At 41.7% G+C, this 13962-nt stretch overlaps 1 protein-coding gene and 1 non-coding gene across 2 annotated transcripts in view; both read left to right on the top strand.

Annotated features, from left to right (window-relative positions):
• The first annotated feature begins 3043 nt into the window (after positions 1-3043).
• Positions 3044-13962, top strand: part of Nsrp1 (nuclear speckle splicing regulatory protein 1) — a 33665-nt gene continuing 22746 nt past the window's right edge. The window contains exons 1-2 of the mRNA NM_001037189.1: positions 3044-3071; positions 4254-4344. Coding sequence (NP_001032266.1) covers positions 3052-3071; positions 4254-4344 — 111 coding nt within the window. The 5' untranslated portion in view covers positions 3044-3051. The remainder of the gene's footprint in view (positions 3072-4253; positions 4345-13962) is intronic.
• Mir423 (microRNA 423) lies at positions 3295-3373 on the top strand. Its single transcript, NR_032276.1, has one exon. It is a non-coding gene; the product is annotated as a microRNA 423 (primary transcript).

Genomic DNA, 13962 nt, shown 5'->3' with positions numbered 1-13962 from the left:
TCAAGATCCCTTCTAACTAAGTTATGACACAGGGCAGGAGAGTTAATATATCCTCGAGGCAAAACTGTAAAGGTATACTGCTGGCCTTGCCAACTGAAAGCAAATTGCTTCTGGTGGTCCTTATGGACAGGTACTGAGAAGAAGGCATTTGCTAGATCAACAGCTGTATATCAGGTATCAGGAGATGTGTTAATTTGCTCAAGTAATGAAGCTACATCTGGTACAGCAGCTGCAATTGGGGTTACTGCCTGATTTAATCAACGGTCATTCTCCATGATCCATCTGTCTTCTGCCCTGGCCAGACAGAAGAGTTAAAGGGAGATGTGGTGGGAACCACTGCCCCTGCATCTTTCAAGTCCTTGATAGTGGCAGTAATTTCTGCAATTCCTCCAGGAATATGATACTGGTTTTGATTTACTATTTTCTTTGGCAAAGGCAACTCTAAAGGCTTCCATTTAGCCTTTCCAACCATAATAGCCCTCACTCCACAGGTCAGAGAACCAACATGAGAATTCTGCCAATTTGATCTAGATTGACACAAGCCTTTAATCCAGATCTTGAAGGACACCCTGAATCTGGGCCTATCTTCTGTTGGACCTAGATAAGGACAACGGCAGGAAACGGTTTGTTCACTACTCATCTGCTTGCACTCACTTTGCCAGCATATCGAGCCTACTTCTTCAGGAGTCCAACTTATATAGAAGACCAGCTGAGATGCCCAGCCTCTCGGGACTGAGCCATTCTTGGATTTCCCATTCACAGCTGTTGATTGTTAGGTTAGTTGAACTGTGGCCTGCAAGTCATTGAGTGAGTGAGAGAGACAGAGAGAGAGAGAGAATAATTGATTCACTCCATAGTTCTTTGACTCTAGAGTACCCTGACAAATACAAAAGTCACTTTAATGGTAATGGTTTAAAGATTCCAATTTAAATGAGATTGTCAAACAGTGCTTATAAAGACCCAGCTATATGCTATCAGCAGGAAACCCAATGTGAATATAAACCTATCACACATTATGTTAAAGGAGGTTAAAAGTATAAAGAAGGGGTTGGGGATTTAGCTCAGTGGTAGAGCGCTTACCTAGCAAGTGCAAGGTCCTGGGTTCGGTCCCCAGCTCCGAAAAAAAAAAAAAAGAAAAAAAAAGTATAAAGAAAAAAAAGAGGCATACTATGGAATTGGAGAGATGGCTCAGTGCCTAAGAGCACTGACTGCTCTTCCACAGGTTTTCAGTTCAATTCCCAGCAACCACATGGTGGTTCACAACCATCTGTAATGGGATCTGATGCCCTCTTCTGGTGTGTCTGAAGAGGGCAACGGTGTACTCATATGTATAAAGTAAATAAATGTAAAAGAAAAAAGGGCATACTATATTAGTATTAACCAAACAGAACTGGTTATGCCAAAAAATAAGAATGAATACGGTCACTCTTTTTCTCTTTTGCAGTGCAGGAGTTCAAACTTTGAGTATGTTAGGTAAGTGTTCTACCTTTGAAACATAAACCCAGATCTCAGGGTCAATTTCTAAGGATATCAGAGTTATTGTAACAGGACATCACCATCCCACATGCTCACGTGACTTCCAAATATATGGGGTTGGGGGGGGCAGAACAGAGAAACAATTATACAGCCTTTTTATAATTGGTCTCTTAAACTGTTCTACTGGTCGTTAGGACCTAGGTAAAACGTTAAGGCCTAGGTAACTGTTACCTGTCTGGCCTGCCGTTTTGTGCTGTTACTAAGGAATCTTTCTCATATGCTGTTACTACTGTTGCTAGGATGTCATGAGCTTTGGTGTTCTTGAAAACCAATCACGATCAATCTCAACTGCTTTGTGTAGTTGGCCACAATAAGCCTGGACCCAGACATGAGCACATGTATAAGGGTTTTGCTTTTATAAGCTGCCCCTGAGATGGACCTCAACATAAGAAAGACACCTGCACCAATATAAGAAGCCTTTTGGAGTAAAACTTCCATTTTGAGCAGGAGTCGAATTTTAAGCTCCTAAGACTACTTGGCAGTATGTGGATAACTGACTTCCTGGTTGGCAAGTTAAGACATGAACACTAGGCACAGTTAAAAACCTCAACCAATGGGAACGGAATAAATGTACAAAAAAAAAAAAAAAAAGACGTGCTTATAATGAAATCGCCTATCTCTAAGTTTGATTGGTGGAGTAACTAGGCACAGATGTTTGTAGATTTTAGGCTTAAAAGCTGTACAGGCTTTTAATTCAATGTCACAGTCAGCTCCCGAGTTTGGTCTGTGGCCCTCATCTTTCAGTCTTGGGGTGTGATGTTCAATCCCTTTTAGACTGAGATTGGTGTCTCAGTGGTTTGTGTGATAATTCCCAGACCCCAACACTAGTTTAGAATGGTGGATGCACAGATGAAATGTGGCCAGGTTTTTGTTTTTTGTTTTGTTTTGTTTTGTTTTTTAAAATGGAGTGGCACACTGTCATTTAAAAGGCCGAGGCAGAAGAATATTCTGGACTACATAGCTAGATGGTCTCAAACAACGGCACTGTTAAAATAATTCCAGTTGTCAGCGGAGGCCTGCAAGTTCCAGCATTCCGAAAGCTGAGGCAGGAAGATCTTGAGTTCTAGGACAGTCAGGATTATATAGCAAGACCCTGTTCAAATAAAATAATCAGTTCACATTGAGGTTCTATTGCTTTTCGTTTTTTAGTCACCCAGAGCCAGCTACACTGAGCAGCTCAGAAGGAGAACAAATCTATAGATTTGTAGGTTGCCTTTTTGAAACTCATTAAATTCAGATAAGTGGCGCCCACCCCGACTCGGTCCGGATTCATCCGGCGCTCGAGGTTGGATGTGATTCTAATACTATCTCCAGTGACGAGCCTCTGGCTCGAATTTGCACGTCCGCTCTCCGCGTCGACTACATGATCATAAATAGGATCCTAATCAAAACACAGCGGTAGGTTCCAGGGCGAGACCCCAACCGCTAAGCGAGTTCCGGACCGGAAGTGTGCGTGTGCACGTCGGCGTTAGCGTCACGTCCGCGTCGACCACGTCCAGCGGAGACGGGAACAAGATGGCGATTCCGGGCAGGCAGTGAGTGATGTGGGAGTTAGGGTCAGGCTGGGGAACAAGAAGCCAGGGAGACCGAGTGTTTAGGCTGAGGCGTCCGAGGTCGCCGGCAGTGCAGGGCCATCCCCGCCAGGGTTAGAGGCGGGAGAAGGCAAGGAGTCCCGAGCCACATTGATTCCCCACCCCCGTCCTGTATATTTTTCCAGGATGCACGCCCGAAGTTTGAGAAACTTGTGAGGAAATAAAGGAAGTTAGGCTGAGGGGCAGAGAGCGAGACTTTTCTATTTTCCAAAAGCTCGGTCTGAGGCCCCTCAGTCTTGCTTCCTAACCCGCGCTTGAGTTTCTCCCGTTTGGATGCGCCCTGGGGCACCGAGAAGAGAAACTCCAGGTTTCCTTAAAGGGCCTTGTTCCCCCTGGCAGAAGCTCAAGCAAGGCCTGCTTCCCGCCCTCCCTTCTGGTGTTAGGAGTGTGGTGCCGAGAAGCCACAGAAAGGGGCAGGCATAAAGGAAACTGCTGTACGCTGCCGTGAAAGACACAAATATTGTTTACCTGCCTGGAAGTTTATTCTTGGGCGTGTAAACCTTGCGATGCCACGCCCCGTGGCCTCTGCATTTTAAAGTCAAAAAACTCAAGAAATGAAACGAGTTAAATCTAGTGATGCTTCTCAGAGGCGCTAAGACAAAGCAAATTGAGTTCAGTGGACGGTTATGGGAACTTTCCCCATGGTGACTTGCTTGCAGACAAAAGCAGTTGAGCCAAATAACCGAATGGGAACTTGCCCGGATCTCTACTTGGGTTTCTTAGTTAATTCTTTCAAGATCTTAGGAACTGTGTGAGTACAGAGAAGTGGGAAAGAGCAGAGGACAGTTGAGAACATTTTTGGTTTTTAGCACATTTGCAAAGAGCATGACACTAGCCTGCTTAGGATTACTGTCACTTCACTATTTAAAACATTGCTGGAGTCTTCATTTTCTTCTTTAAAAATGTCTTGAGTTTGGCCCAGGTAGACAAATAATTATAACAACAACTCTAAAATGACATCAGAATTTTAAGATCGCTGCAAAGCAGTAAGGCCATTATGTGTTCATAGGTTGTATGATATGTTTTGATTTGGGAAATTTCATCAGGAAGTAGTAGTGGATGTGTTATGTTTTTAACATTTAAAGGTAATGGTGTGATTTCTATTTCAAAAAAAAAAATATGCAGGTATGGGCTTATTTTGCCAAAGAAAACACAGCCGTTGAACCGAGTTTTGCAAAAACCATCAGTGTTTGGAAATGATTCTGATGATGATGAGGTAAGGGAGCCTACGTTTTAACTCCTGGATTAGCAGAATATTTTAAAAGCTGCTTGTGAATTTGTCTTCACTTTTGTCAGTACAGTAGTTTCGGAGTATCTTTACAGACCTTCAAAAGAACTGTTTTTAAAAGCACTGCTATTTTCTAGAGATGACCCCCTATAAACTTAGTTATTCTTTAGATAGTTTGGTACACTCTTTATAGACATTTAAATACCAGTGCCCTCACTTTAGACTCAAACTGGCTTTAGACTCAAAGCTCCGCCCACTGCATCTGCTTCCTGAGTGCTGGGATTAAAGGCCTGTATTTCAATACCTAGCAGTATTAAATGTGTTTTTTTTTTACTTGGGATACCAACTAGGCTTTAGGATCTAATTCTATTATAAACTGAAGGCCATCTGCATAACGCCGCTTTCAACCAGTTTAGAGTTCATTGATAAAGATGCATGCAAACACTGAGGCAGGCTGAAATGAGGATTTTTCTGTGCCTACTATACTTTGATCTTCACAATTACAATCAATATATGCATTATTTTCATTTTACTGGTAAAGTTGAAATTCAGATAGGTTAGGGAATTTTAGCATTACTAGTACATGCAGCTAATAAGTAAATGGCAAGATCTGATTTGAACACAGGAGACAATCTCAGCGGAGGGAGAGAGCTGACTCTCAGTTTGTCCTCTAACCTCCATTGTACGTCATGGCCCCCGTGTGGGAGACACACACACACAGATGTAATAATAAGATTTGACCACAGGTCTATTTTCAAACCTACATTTTTTTCCATTCTTTCTTGCTTTATTTTGATAGTAGAGCTTTAAAATGTTAGTGAAATATAGAGGACGAAATCATTCATTTTGCTGAAGAAATACCAGATGGGAATAGGCATGTAGACAGTTTTCAGAACTGGTTTAGGTTTGAGTAAAGAAAGGTGAACTCATTTCAGTTGCGAGAGAACAGAGAACATAAAGCACAAGGCATTTCCGTGGAATGGTAAGTTTAGATACGAGAATGTTTAGAGCAAAGAAATGTTGCAGTGAGGTGTTAACAGGCTAGGGCCAGATTGTGGAATATCTTGCACTGTTTGTATGAAATGTCAACTTTACATACAGAAGTAGTTTCTGAGCACTGTGTTTATAGTTTACTTAGTGGTGCCATCCCAGTTTTATCTTGGGTTTATCTTGAGAGGATAACTCATGAATTGTGAAACCCAAAAGGAGAAAAGAATCGGTAGCTCTAGGCCAGCATGTGCTAAAGGTATAATAAGACCTTGTCTCAAAGAAATGAGTTTGGGGAGGAGGTAAGAGTCAAGGTCTTGTAAGAAGCCTTATATGGTAGTTCAGATAGGAGATGAAGATCTAAGCTTTGGTTCCCAAGCTACTGGGAAGCAAAGGGAACAAACCAACTCTCAGTCGAAACAGGCAGCCCAGAGATATACGGGAAAGAAGGGAGATCGTGTTAAGGATTTATTTATTTTGTATGTAGGCAGGTGTGTGCATGACACTGACACACACAGAGGACAACTCAGGAGGGTCAGTTCTTCCCTTCATCAGACAGGACCCTAGACTGTTGCAGGTTGTTGGATGTGGCAATAGGCACTGTCACCAGCTGAGGCAGCCCCTCTAGGATTATCTGTCTTAGGTAGTACCTATAGTTATGGTTAGCATGAGGTGTAGGAGAAGAGAGTTGACATATAACATGTAAGTTTTTCAGTACATTGGAAATACAGATTCATTTTTAGAATTCTTTATAGAATTTATTTATTTAGGCTTTTCAAGACAGGATTTCTCTGTGTAGCTGACTGTCTTGGAACTCATGCTGTAGACCAGGCTGGCCATGAACTCAGATACTTGCCTGTCTCTGTCTCCCAAGTGTTGACATTAAAGGTGTGTGCCACCACCACCCAGCTTTTCCATAGAATTTTTGAAGTTTCCTTGCACTTTTATATATATATATATATGTGGACTTGCTCTAGCTATGGCACACATGTGCCATTCATGGGACAGCTTTTGGGACAGTTGATTCTCCTGCTGGTCAACCCTAGGGATCAAACTCAGGTAGTCAGGCATGGTGACAATTGCCTTAACCCTCTAGGCCATCTCTTCCTGTCTACCTCTCCTTTGAGATTGATGTGTATGTGAGCATTTCTATGCCAGCTGCACATGTGCAGGTCAGAGGACAGTTGTGGAGAGCTGGCTCTCTCTTTCTAGTCTGTGGAGCTGACCTGGACCATTCTCCTGTGTTTGTGTCCTATCTACCCATAAGAGGCTGGATCACAGACGTGCAACCCCCACATCCTATTTTTTTCAGGCTGTGTGGCAAGCACTTTTATCTGACAAGCACCTCATTGACCCAGTTTTCCCTTTTAAAAAATACTGCGACACAGTCTACATGCCATATATGTCTGTTTTATTTATTGTATGTGTGTGTGCATATGCATGTCTGTATGATTGCACCATGGTGCTTGTGTGGCAGTCAGGGGGCAACTTGTAGGAGAGGGTTCTCACCTTCCACATGTGGGTTCTGGGTCATCAGGTTTGGTAGCCCCAGACTGTTTTACCTTTTTACATTATATGATTCATTGGTTTGTGTTTGTTTGTTTGTTTGTTTTAAAGATCTGTTTATTTTGTGTATATGAGTACACTGTCACTGTCTTTAGACACCAGAAGAAGGCATCAGATCGCATTACAAATGGTTGTGAGCCACTGTGTGGTTGCTGGGAATTGAACTCAGGACCTCTGGAAGAGCAGTCAGTGCTCTTAACTGCTGAGGCATCTCTCCAGCCCAGTTCATTGGTTTTTAAAGAACTGTACAATCATTAATATCTAATTTTATGGTAGTTTTGTCATCCAACAAGAAAACGGTACCCATTGTAGTCGTTCTCCAAACCACCTTTCACTTCTGATATTTCACATAAATGGAGTTTTGCAATTGGGTAGAGGGTGGGGGGCATCGTTTTGTCTGGTTTCTTATAAATTAGCATAAATATTCTTAAAGGTCTAATGCATCAGTGTTTCATACTCCTTTTCACTCCTTCCTTTAATTTTGAATGTTTTTTATCCCTTGCTATGCTGTGGATGGAACTTGGGACCTCACACATGACTACTTTAATTTTTTTTAAAATAACTGTAATTTGAATTCGTGTATGTGTGTGAATGTTGTGACTTAGGCACTTGTGCCCGCACATGCAGAGGCCGAACAAGAACGTCAGATGTTTTCCTATCATTGTCCTTCTTTCACACAGTTCTCTCATTGAACTGGAAGCTTGCCATTAGGGCTAGGCTGGCCAGCTTTTGAATTCCCAAGGTCAGGGGTTGGGGATTTAGCTCAGCGGTAGAGCGCTTGCCTAGTGAGCGCAAGGCCCTGGGTTCGGTCCCCAGCTCCGGAGGGAAAAAAAAAAAAAGAATTCCCAAGATCAACTTGTCGACATTCCCTAATGTTGGGGTTACAGGCTTTCTTGGTTTTTTATGGGTCCTGGGGATTCAAACTTGGGTCCTGCTGGTACATCAGGGGCTGTTAACAACTGAGCCACCCTTCCCAGCCTTTATTATTGAGTGGTGATTCATTGTTCTACATTTTATTCATCATCACTTGGTGGGATATGAATTTCTGGATACTGTAAGTAGTAGTTAGGAACACCTGTATGTATATAGGTTTTTGTATAGACGTGGATTTTTACTTATACTGGATATATTCCTAGAAATGGTATTGCTAGCAGATTTATTTGATAATTATCTATTATAAACATTGGCAGAATTATCAGAAAGGCAGCACTACTTTGCTTTCCTGTCAGTGTTAATATAAAAGTTCCAACACCCCACCCCATCCCCATTGTTTTGAGACAGGGTCTCAGTGTGCAGCCTTACCTGCCTGGGCCTTGTTCTGTAGATCTGACTGGCTTGAGACTCAGAGAGATCCACCTGCCTCGGCCTCCCGAATGCTGAGATTACAGGTGTGTGACACCTCACCCAGCTGCCTTTCTGAAGAGCTATCTAGTGGCACCTCATTGTGACTTGATTGTCATCTTCCTGATGGCCAGGGATGTTGAAGAAATGCCTGTGCCTTTGATTTACCTACTTTTTAAATCCTGGATCATCCTTTATATGAGCTGTAATAGTTCTTTATGTATTCTACTGTAACTGTCTACTCAGATGGATGATTTGTAAATATATTGTTTTCATTTAGGGGTTATCTCCATTTTCTTGATAATGTGCGTTGAAGGATGAAATTTCAATTCTGAGGACGGCATTTTCTCTTGCAGTAGTGGTTCATACCTCAGAAGAACATTGCCTAATTGAATGCCACAGGGCTTTCCATTTGTGTTTTCTGTTTGTGGTCTGAAGTAGTTATGGAATCTCATTCTTTTTGTATATGGCTTGGCAGTTCTTGCAAAACATCAGTGTTTCCCATTAGATTGTCTGGTGTTTCTATGGCTTATTTTAATATACAGATCATTCTTTAAAATATTTACCATGGAGCCTATACAAAGCTTGGGTAACTTGTCTTTTCTTTTCCTGTGAAACAATCTTGGCTTGCATGCTTTGTAAACAAAGCAACATAAGACTCCCCTGGTGCTATTGCTTGTCTTTTCTTTTGTGAACTGGGGGTGGTGGGAGATGAACAATAGGCACCCTAGAGGCAGAAGAGATGTTCACCGACCATTTTGGTTCACCTACCTCCATCCATCCATCCTTCCTTCCTTCCTTCCTTCCTTCCTTCCTTCCTTCCTTTCACCCATCCATCCATCCATCCATCCATCCATCCATCCATCCATCCATAAGAGTACTGTGCTCATGTAAGTGGAGGAAGACTTGGGGTAACCAGAGAGTAGCAGTAGGAAGACCCAAGCAAGCAAGAAATGCAGACATACGATGTACTTGAGGAGGGAACTAGGATTATCCAGATTCTAGAAGATTAAGAAGCCAGTATGAAGATTGAGTTTTAGATAGGGAGGAAGAGGAAGAAATAGGCCTGCACTCTTAATCTTGGTCTTACCCTGGTGGACCTTCCCCTCCAGCCACGGCAAGGGCAATACAGGTTAATTCTTAATGAACAGGACATAAAGCTGTTCCTCACGTAGTCTACTTGCCTGGAAAAACATTTGTCTGGGTCATTCCAGCTTATTGTTGTGCTGAGAAGTACATTTCTTAAATATTTGTGAAGTCTAAATAATGTCAAACCCTCTTTTTTACTACCAGTTTAAACAGCTGTAGAATCAGGAGTGCTTTAGAGAATATGTACAGACTGTGGATTCCCTTCCGGAAGAGCACTGCCTACAGCAGGAGAGAAGCTGCTGCTTACTTACTCTTACTCTTTAGCTTCCTTTTGTTTTTTTTGTTTTTGTTTTTGTTTTTGTTTTTGTTTTTGTTTTTTTTTAGCTTCCTTTTGTTTACTTGACAGCTCATCAGAAACAATTGAAGATCCCAAACTTTAGATCATACTTTATTATCTCCAGTGGTCAGCAGAGGGGGCACTAGCACATGAGTTCTGATGTGACGAAGGGCTTATATTCACGATTAGTTTTGTGTGCTTATCCGTGTGTGTGCGTGTGTGTGCGCGCGTGTGCGTGTGCGTGTGTGTGTGCCCGAGTGCGTGCCCGTGCCCGTGCCCAAGCAGCTCTGTGGAGGTCAGAGGACAAGTGAGCTGTGGGTCCTTGTTTGCCCCTTTATTCGAGGCAAGTTCTTTGTTCACATACAGGTACCACACTAGGGAGTTCTCTAGCTCCAGGAATTGTGTTTCTGCCGCCCACGTTGCCATGGGAGGGCTGGAGCTACAGCGCTCTTCCATCTGCCGAAGGACTACAGGATGTGACATTACGAGTCATCCCCAGCCCCATGATTAACTTTGCATAGAAAAACAGTAGTCTAGAACTTGTATTTACACAGCTTTTTTAAACTGTCAGAACTAATTAGGATTATGTATTGATCAGAGGAGAGAAGATAGTAGAGGCGGTGAAAAGTTCTAGCCCTAAGTGAGCGTATATTCTGATGTTCTGTCCGGTTGTCTGAGTGGCTTCTGATCATTGCACTGTGTTTACCATCTCCCCAGTGTATCCTCTCTCCAGTCCTGCGGCCACCCTTCTATGCTCATCTTTTAGATCATTTTAATAGCTTTTAAAATAGTTTCCTTATTGCTTTCTTCTTGGATTCATTTAAAGTACCAGTGTCAGTCGGTCTGATCTTCTCAAAGCATGGTTTAATCATAGTATTACTCCTTAGTTCTCTAGTCTAATTATGTTTAATGTTTTGGCCTTCAAGTGCCTGTTAGTGTTTTTACCCAACTCTTCTTCCCTGCCAAGCACACTTGGCATTAGTCATTAGTTCTTAACAGCCATGTTTTTCTTTGTAATGTAAGTTTCTGCACACATCCCCACATGTCCATACTACAGCTACCTTTCAGAATTGAAAGCAAGTGCTACTTCATGAGATGGTCTTTGATTTTTCCCAGTGTACACGCCTCCATGTAGATAGAGGCCAGGAGAGGGCATCTGGTGCCCTCTTCTGTCACTAGCCATCCATTTCTTTTGAGATGGTCTCTGCCTGAACCTGAGATTTGGTCTTTCTCAGCTGGGCTAGAAGTCAGCAAGACGCAGCCATCTGTATCCACATCCCTAAGAGCTAGGCCTATGGAGTTTGTAGAGATGCCCAGTTTGTTCCGCGAATGTTGAGATTTGATTTTAACTTCTGAGGCATCTCTTCAGTCACTAATACAATTTTATTTACATAAACAGATGGGCTGGACCTGGCCAGCAGACTTAGTTGCTGACTCTTCCCTGGTCTTCTTGTTTTTCTGTGTCTCTCTCCTTCCTCTTTTTTCTTTCCCCTCTTCCTGCCCATTCTCTTCTGTTTTTGAGATAGGGTCTCATTTCGTACCCAAGGTAGACTTTGAACTTGATCCTCCTGCATCGGCCTTCTGAGTTCTGTGCAGTATTACCATGCCCAGCCTGTGTGGCTATTTTCAGAAGTACCCATGATAACAAATATGTCATGTGTCATTACATAATCTGCAACTAATACAATAAAGCTGTATGTTAGAAGACAGATTAAACATGATTAAACTTCATTTTAGATTTTTATCCATGATAAGTGCTTGCTTGTTTTACTAACTCAGTGAAGTTTTCTCTCATCCTTACCAATTTAAATGCTTATTTCTAAGAAAAAAGTACATGTGAGATTTAGTTTTATAGCATAATCTAGTGTATACAGCTGAAAATTGTTAAGACCAAAACAAAACTCTGAAGTAATGTTAAACTAGAAAGCTAAAATTTACCATCTTATAGATATATACACATATGTATATGTTTACATAAAATTACTCAGAAGCTATAGTATACTACTTTACATGTTCAGCATTTTCATCCAGGAGTAAGGCACTGAATAAATACGATAGAGAAACACTAAAGCCCAGTGTGAGCTAAGAGAGGCATAGATAACAAGAATCAATTCTAAAAAATCTAAGGAAGATTAAAGATACTTAGTTGTACTAGCATTAAGAGATGTGGCTAAGTATGATGGCCCAGGCCTGTAATTGCAACACTAGAGAAAGTTGAGGTAGAAGGATTAGAAGTTCAAAGCCAACCCTGGCTACATAGCAAAGTTAGATCAGCCTGGCCCATAATGAGATGTTGTACCAAGAGTAAAGAGAAGTAGAACAGAGAGCTGATGGGAGGCTGCCTGTAGCTTGGTGGTAGAGTACTTGCAGTCAGTCAGGAGACAAAAGCTAAATTTCTGTCTGTCTGTCTGTCTGTCTATTATAAGTACACTGTGGCTCTTCAGACACACCAGAAGAGGGCATCAGATCTCATTACAGATGGTTGTGAGCCACCGTGTGGTTGCTGGGAATTGAACTCAGGACCTCTGGGAGAACAGTCAGTGTTCCTAACCGCTGAGCCATCTCTCCAGCCCCAGCCAGTGTTCTTTTTTTTTTTTTTTTGGTTCTCTTTTTCGGAGCTGGGGACCGAACCCAGGGCCTTGAGCTTCCTAGGTAAGCGCTCTACCACTGAGCTAAATCCCCAGCCCCCCAGCCAGTGTTCTTAACCACTGAGCCATCTCTCCAACCCAAAAGCTAAATTTCTAAAATTCTTAAATTATCAAAAACCTGCATTTCTGACTTCTGATGAAAAACTAATTTCATTTTGATTTAAAGCCTGTTTGGCTGGTTAATGATAAGACAATATAAAAATTTTAATCTAGCAGAGCATTATAATGAAGTTGAATCAATGTTGTAACTTTGTCTTTCATCAATTATAATCAGATATATCATTACTTTGCATGTAGTCCGGTGTAGATCAAATAAATGACAGTTTTTTTTAATGCCAGGAAGTTTAGATTATTTTAATGACAACTAATAATGTTAACGTTTCTCATATGCTACCAAACCAAATTCCATGATACTGAATGTTTAAGTGCAACAAACTGAGACGTTTAAAACAGTTCTGCAGCTTTACTGAAAACCATCCCTGTTTCCAGCAGTGAGAAGAAAGCAAAGCAAAAAGAGAGAAAAGGATGAGATTTCAAAACAAAACGAAACAAACACACACACGGCTGGGCAAGATGACAAGAGAGTCCTAGCTGCAGGAAGTAGCTAGCTGAGCGTGCAGACATTGACGGGGAAGGGAGGTCCCCTCACCTAGGAAGAAAGCGAAGTAATCTCAGGTTCTCTAGATAAATACACTTACTTTGTGAATCTTGTTTGCATTTATGTCCCTTTGGCCAAATTGATTCATGTTGGCATGTTGGGCAGATTTTTTAAAATTCCTTTTTTCTCTTCAGAAATAAAACAACAATAGTGTTTATGTATTTCAACTCTAGGATTTACTCTCTCCATCTTTCTCATTTTCTTCCTTCCTTCTCTCCTTCCTTATAGTAATTTCTCTCTTACTGTCTTTGTTAATGAGACACTTTGCTTATACTTTCTTTAGTTCTTTAGAAATTATTTCTTTCAGTTTTTTGGACATAATCTTGTTCATTACATGTGTCATATGTTTTTGTCTGAAACTGGAGGTTAAAATCATATAATGTAGCAGCACAAAAATCTCAGAATTTGTTTGCTTTTTAAAATTTACTTATTTTTATTTCATATGCATTGATGTCTTGCCTGTATGTCTGTGTGAAGGTGTCGGATCCCTCTGGAACTGGCTGGAGATACTCACAGATAGTTTTGACAGTGCTCTTGACTGCTGAGGTATCTCTCTGGTCCTATGGTCTTTTTTTTTTTTTTTCCCCCGGGGCTGGGGACCGAACCCAGGACCTTGTGCTTCCTAGGCAAGCGCTCTACCACTGAGCCAAATCCCCAACCCCGGTCCTATGGTCTTTAAAGATGTTTAATTATTATTCTCTGTGTGTGTGTGTGCGTGTGTGCGTGTGTGTGTGTGTGTGTGCGTGCGTGCGCGCGCGCTTTGCTGGTAACTTGCCCCAGAGCTGTGCATCACTGAGCTGCACCTTTTAACTGTTTTGTATGGTAACTCTTCTGAACTAATTCAGCAATGTTGATGTTCTTTGTGTTACTTTTAACTGTTTTGTATGGTAACTCTTCTGAACTAATTCAGCAATGTTGATGTTCTTTGTGTTGCTCCTGAAGTCTGTTATCTTAGGTGACAGCTACTGATTTATCCTACT

The sequence above is a fragment of the Rattus norvegicus genome, chromosome 10 (genome assembly GCF_036323735.1).
Source record: "Rattus norvegicus strain BN/NHsdMcwi chromosome 10, GRCr8, whole genome shotgun sequence".
Lineage (NCBI taxonomy): Eukaryota > Metazoa > Chordata > Mammalia > Rodentia > Muridae > Rattus > Rattus norvegicus.
This window is presented reverse-complemented; position numbering and strand designations above follow the sequence as displayed.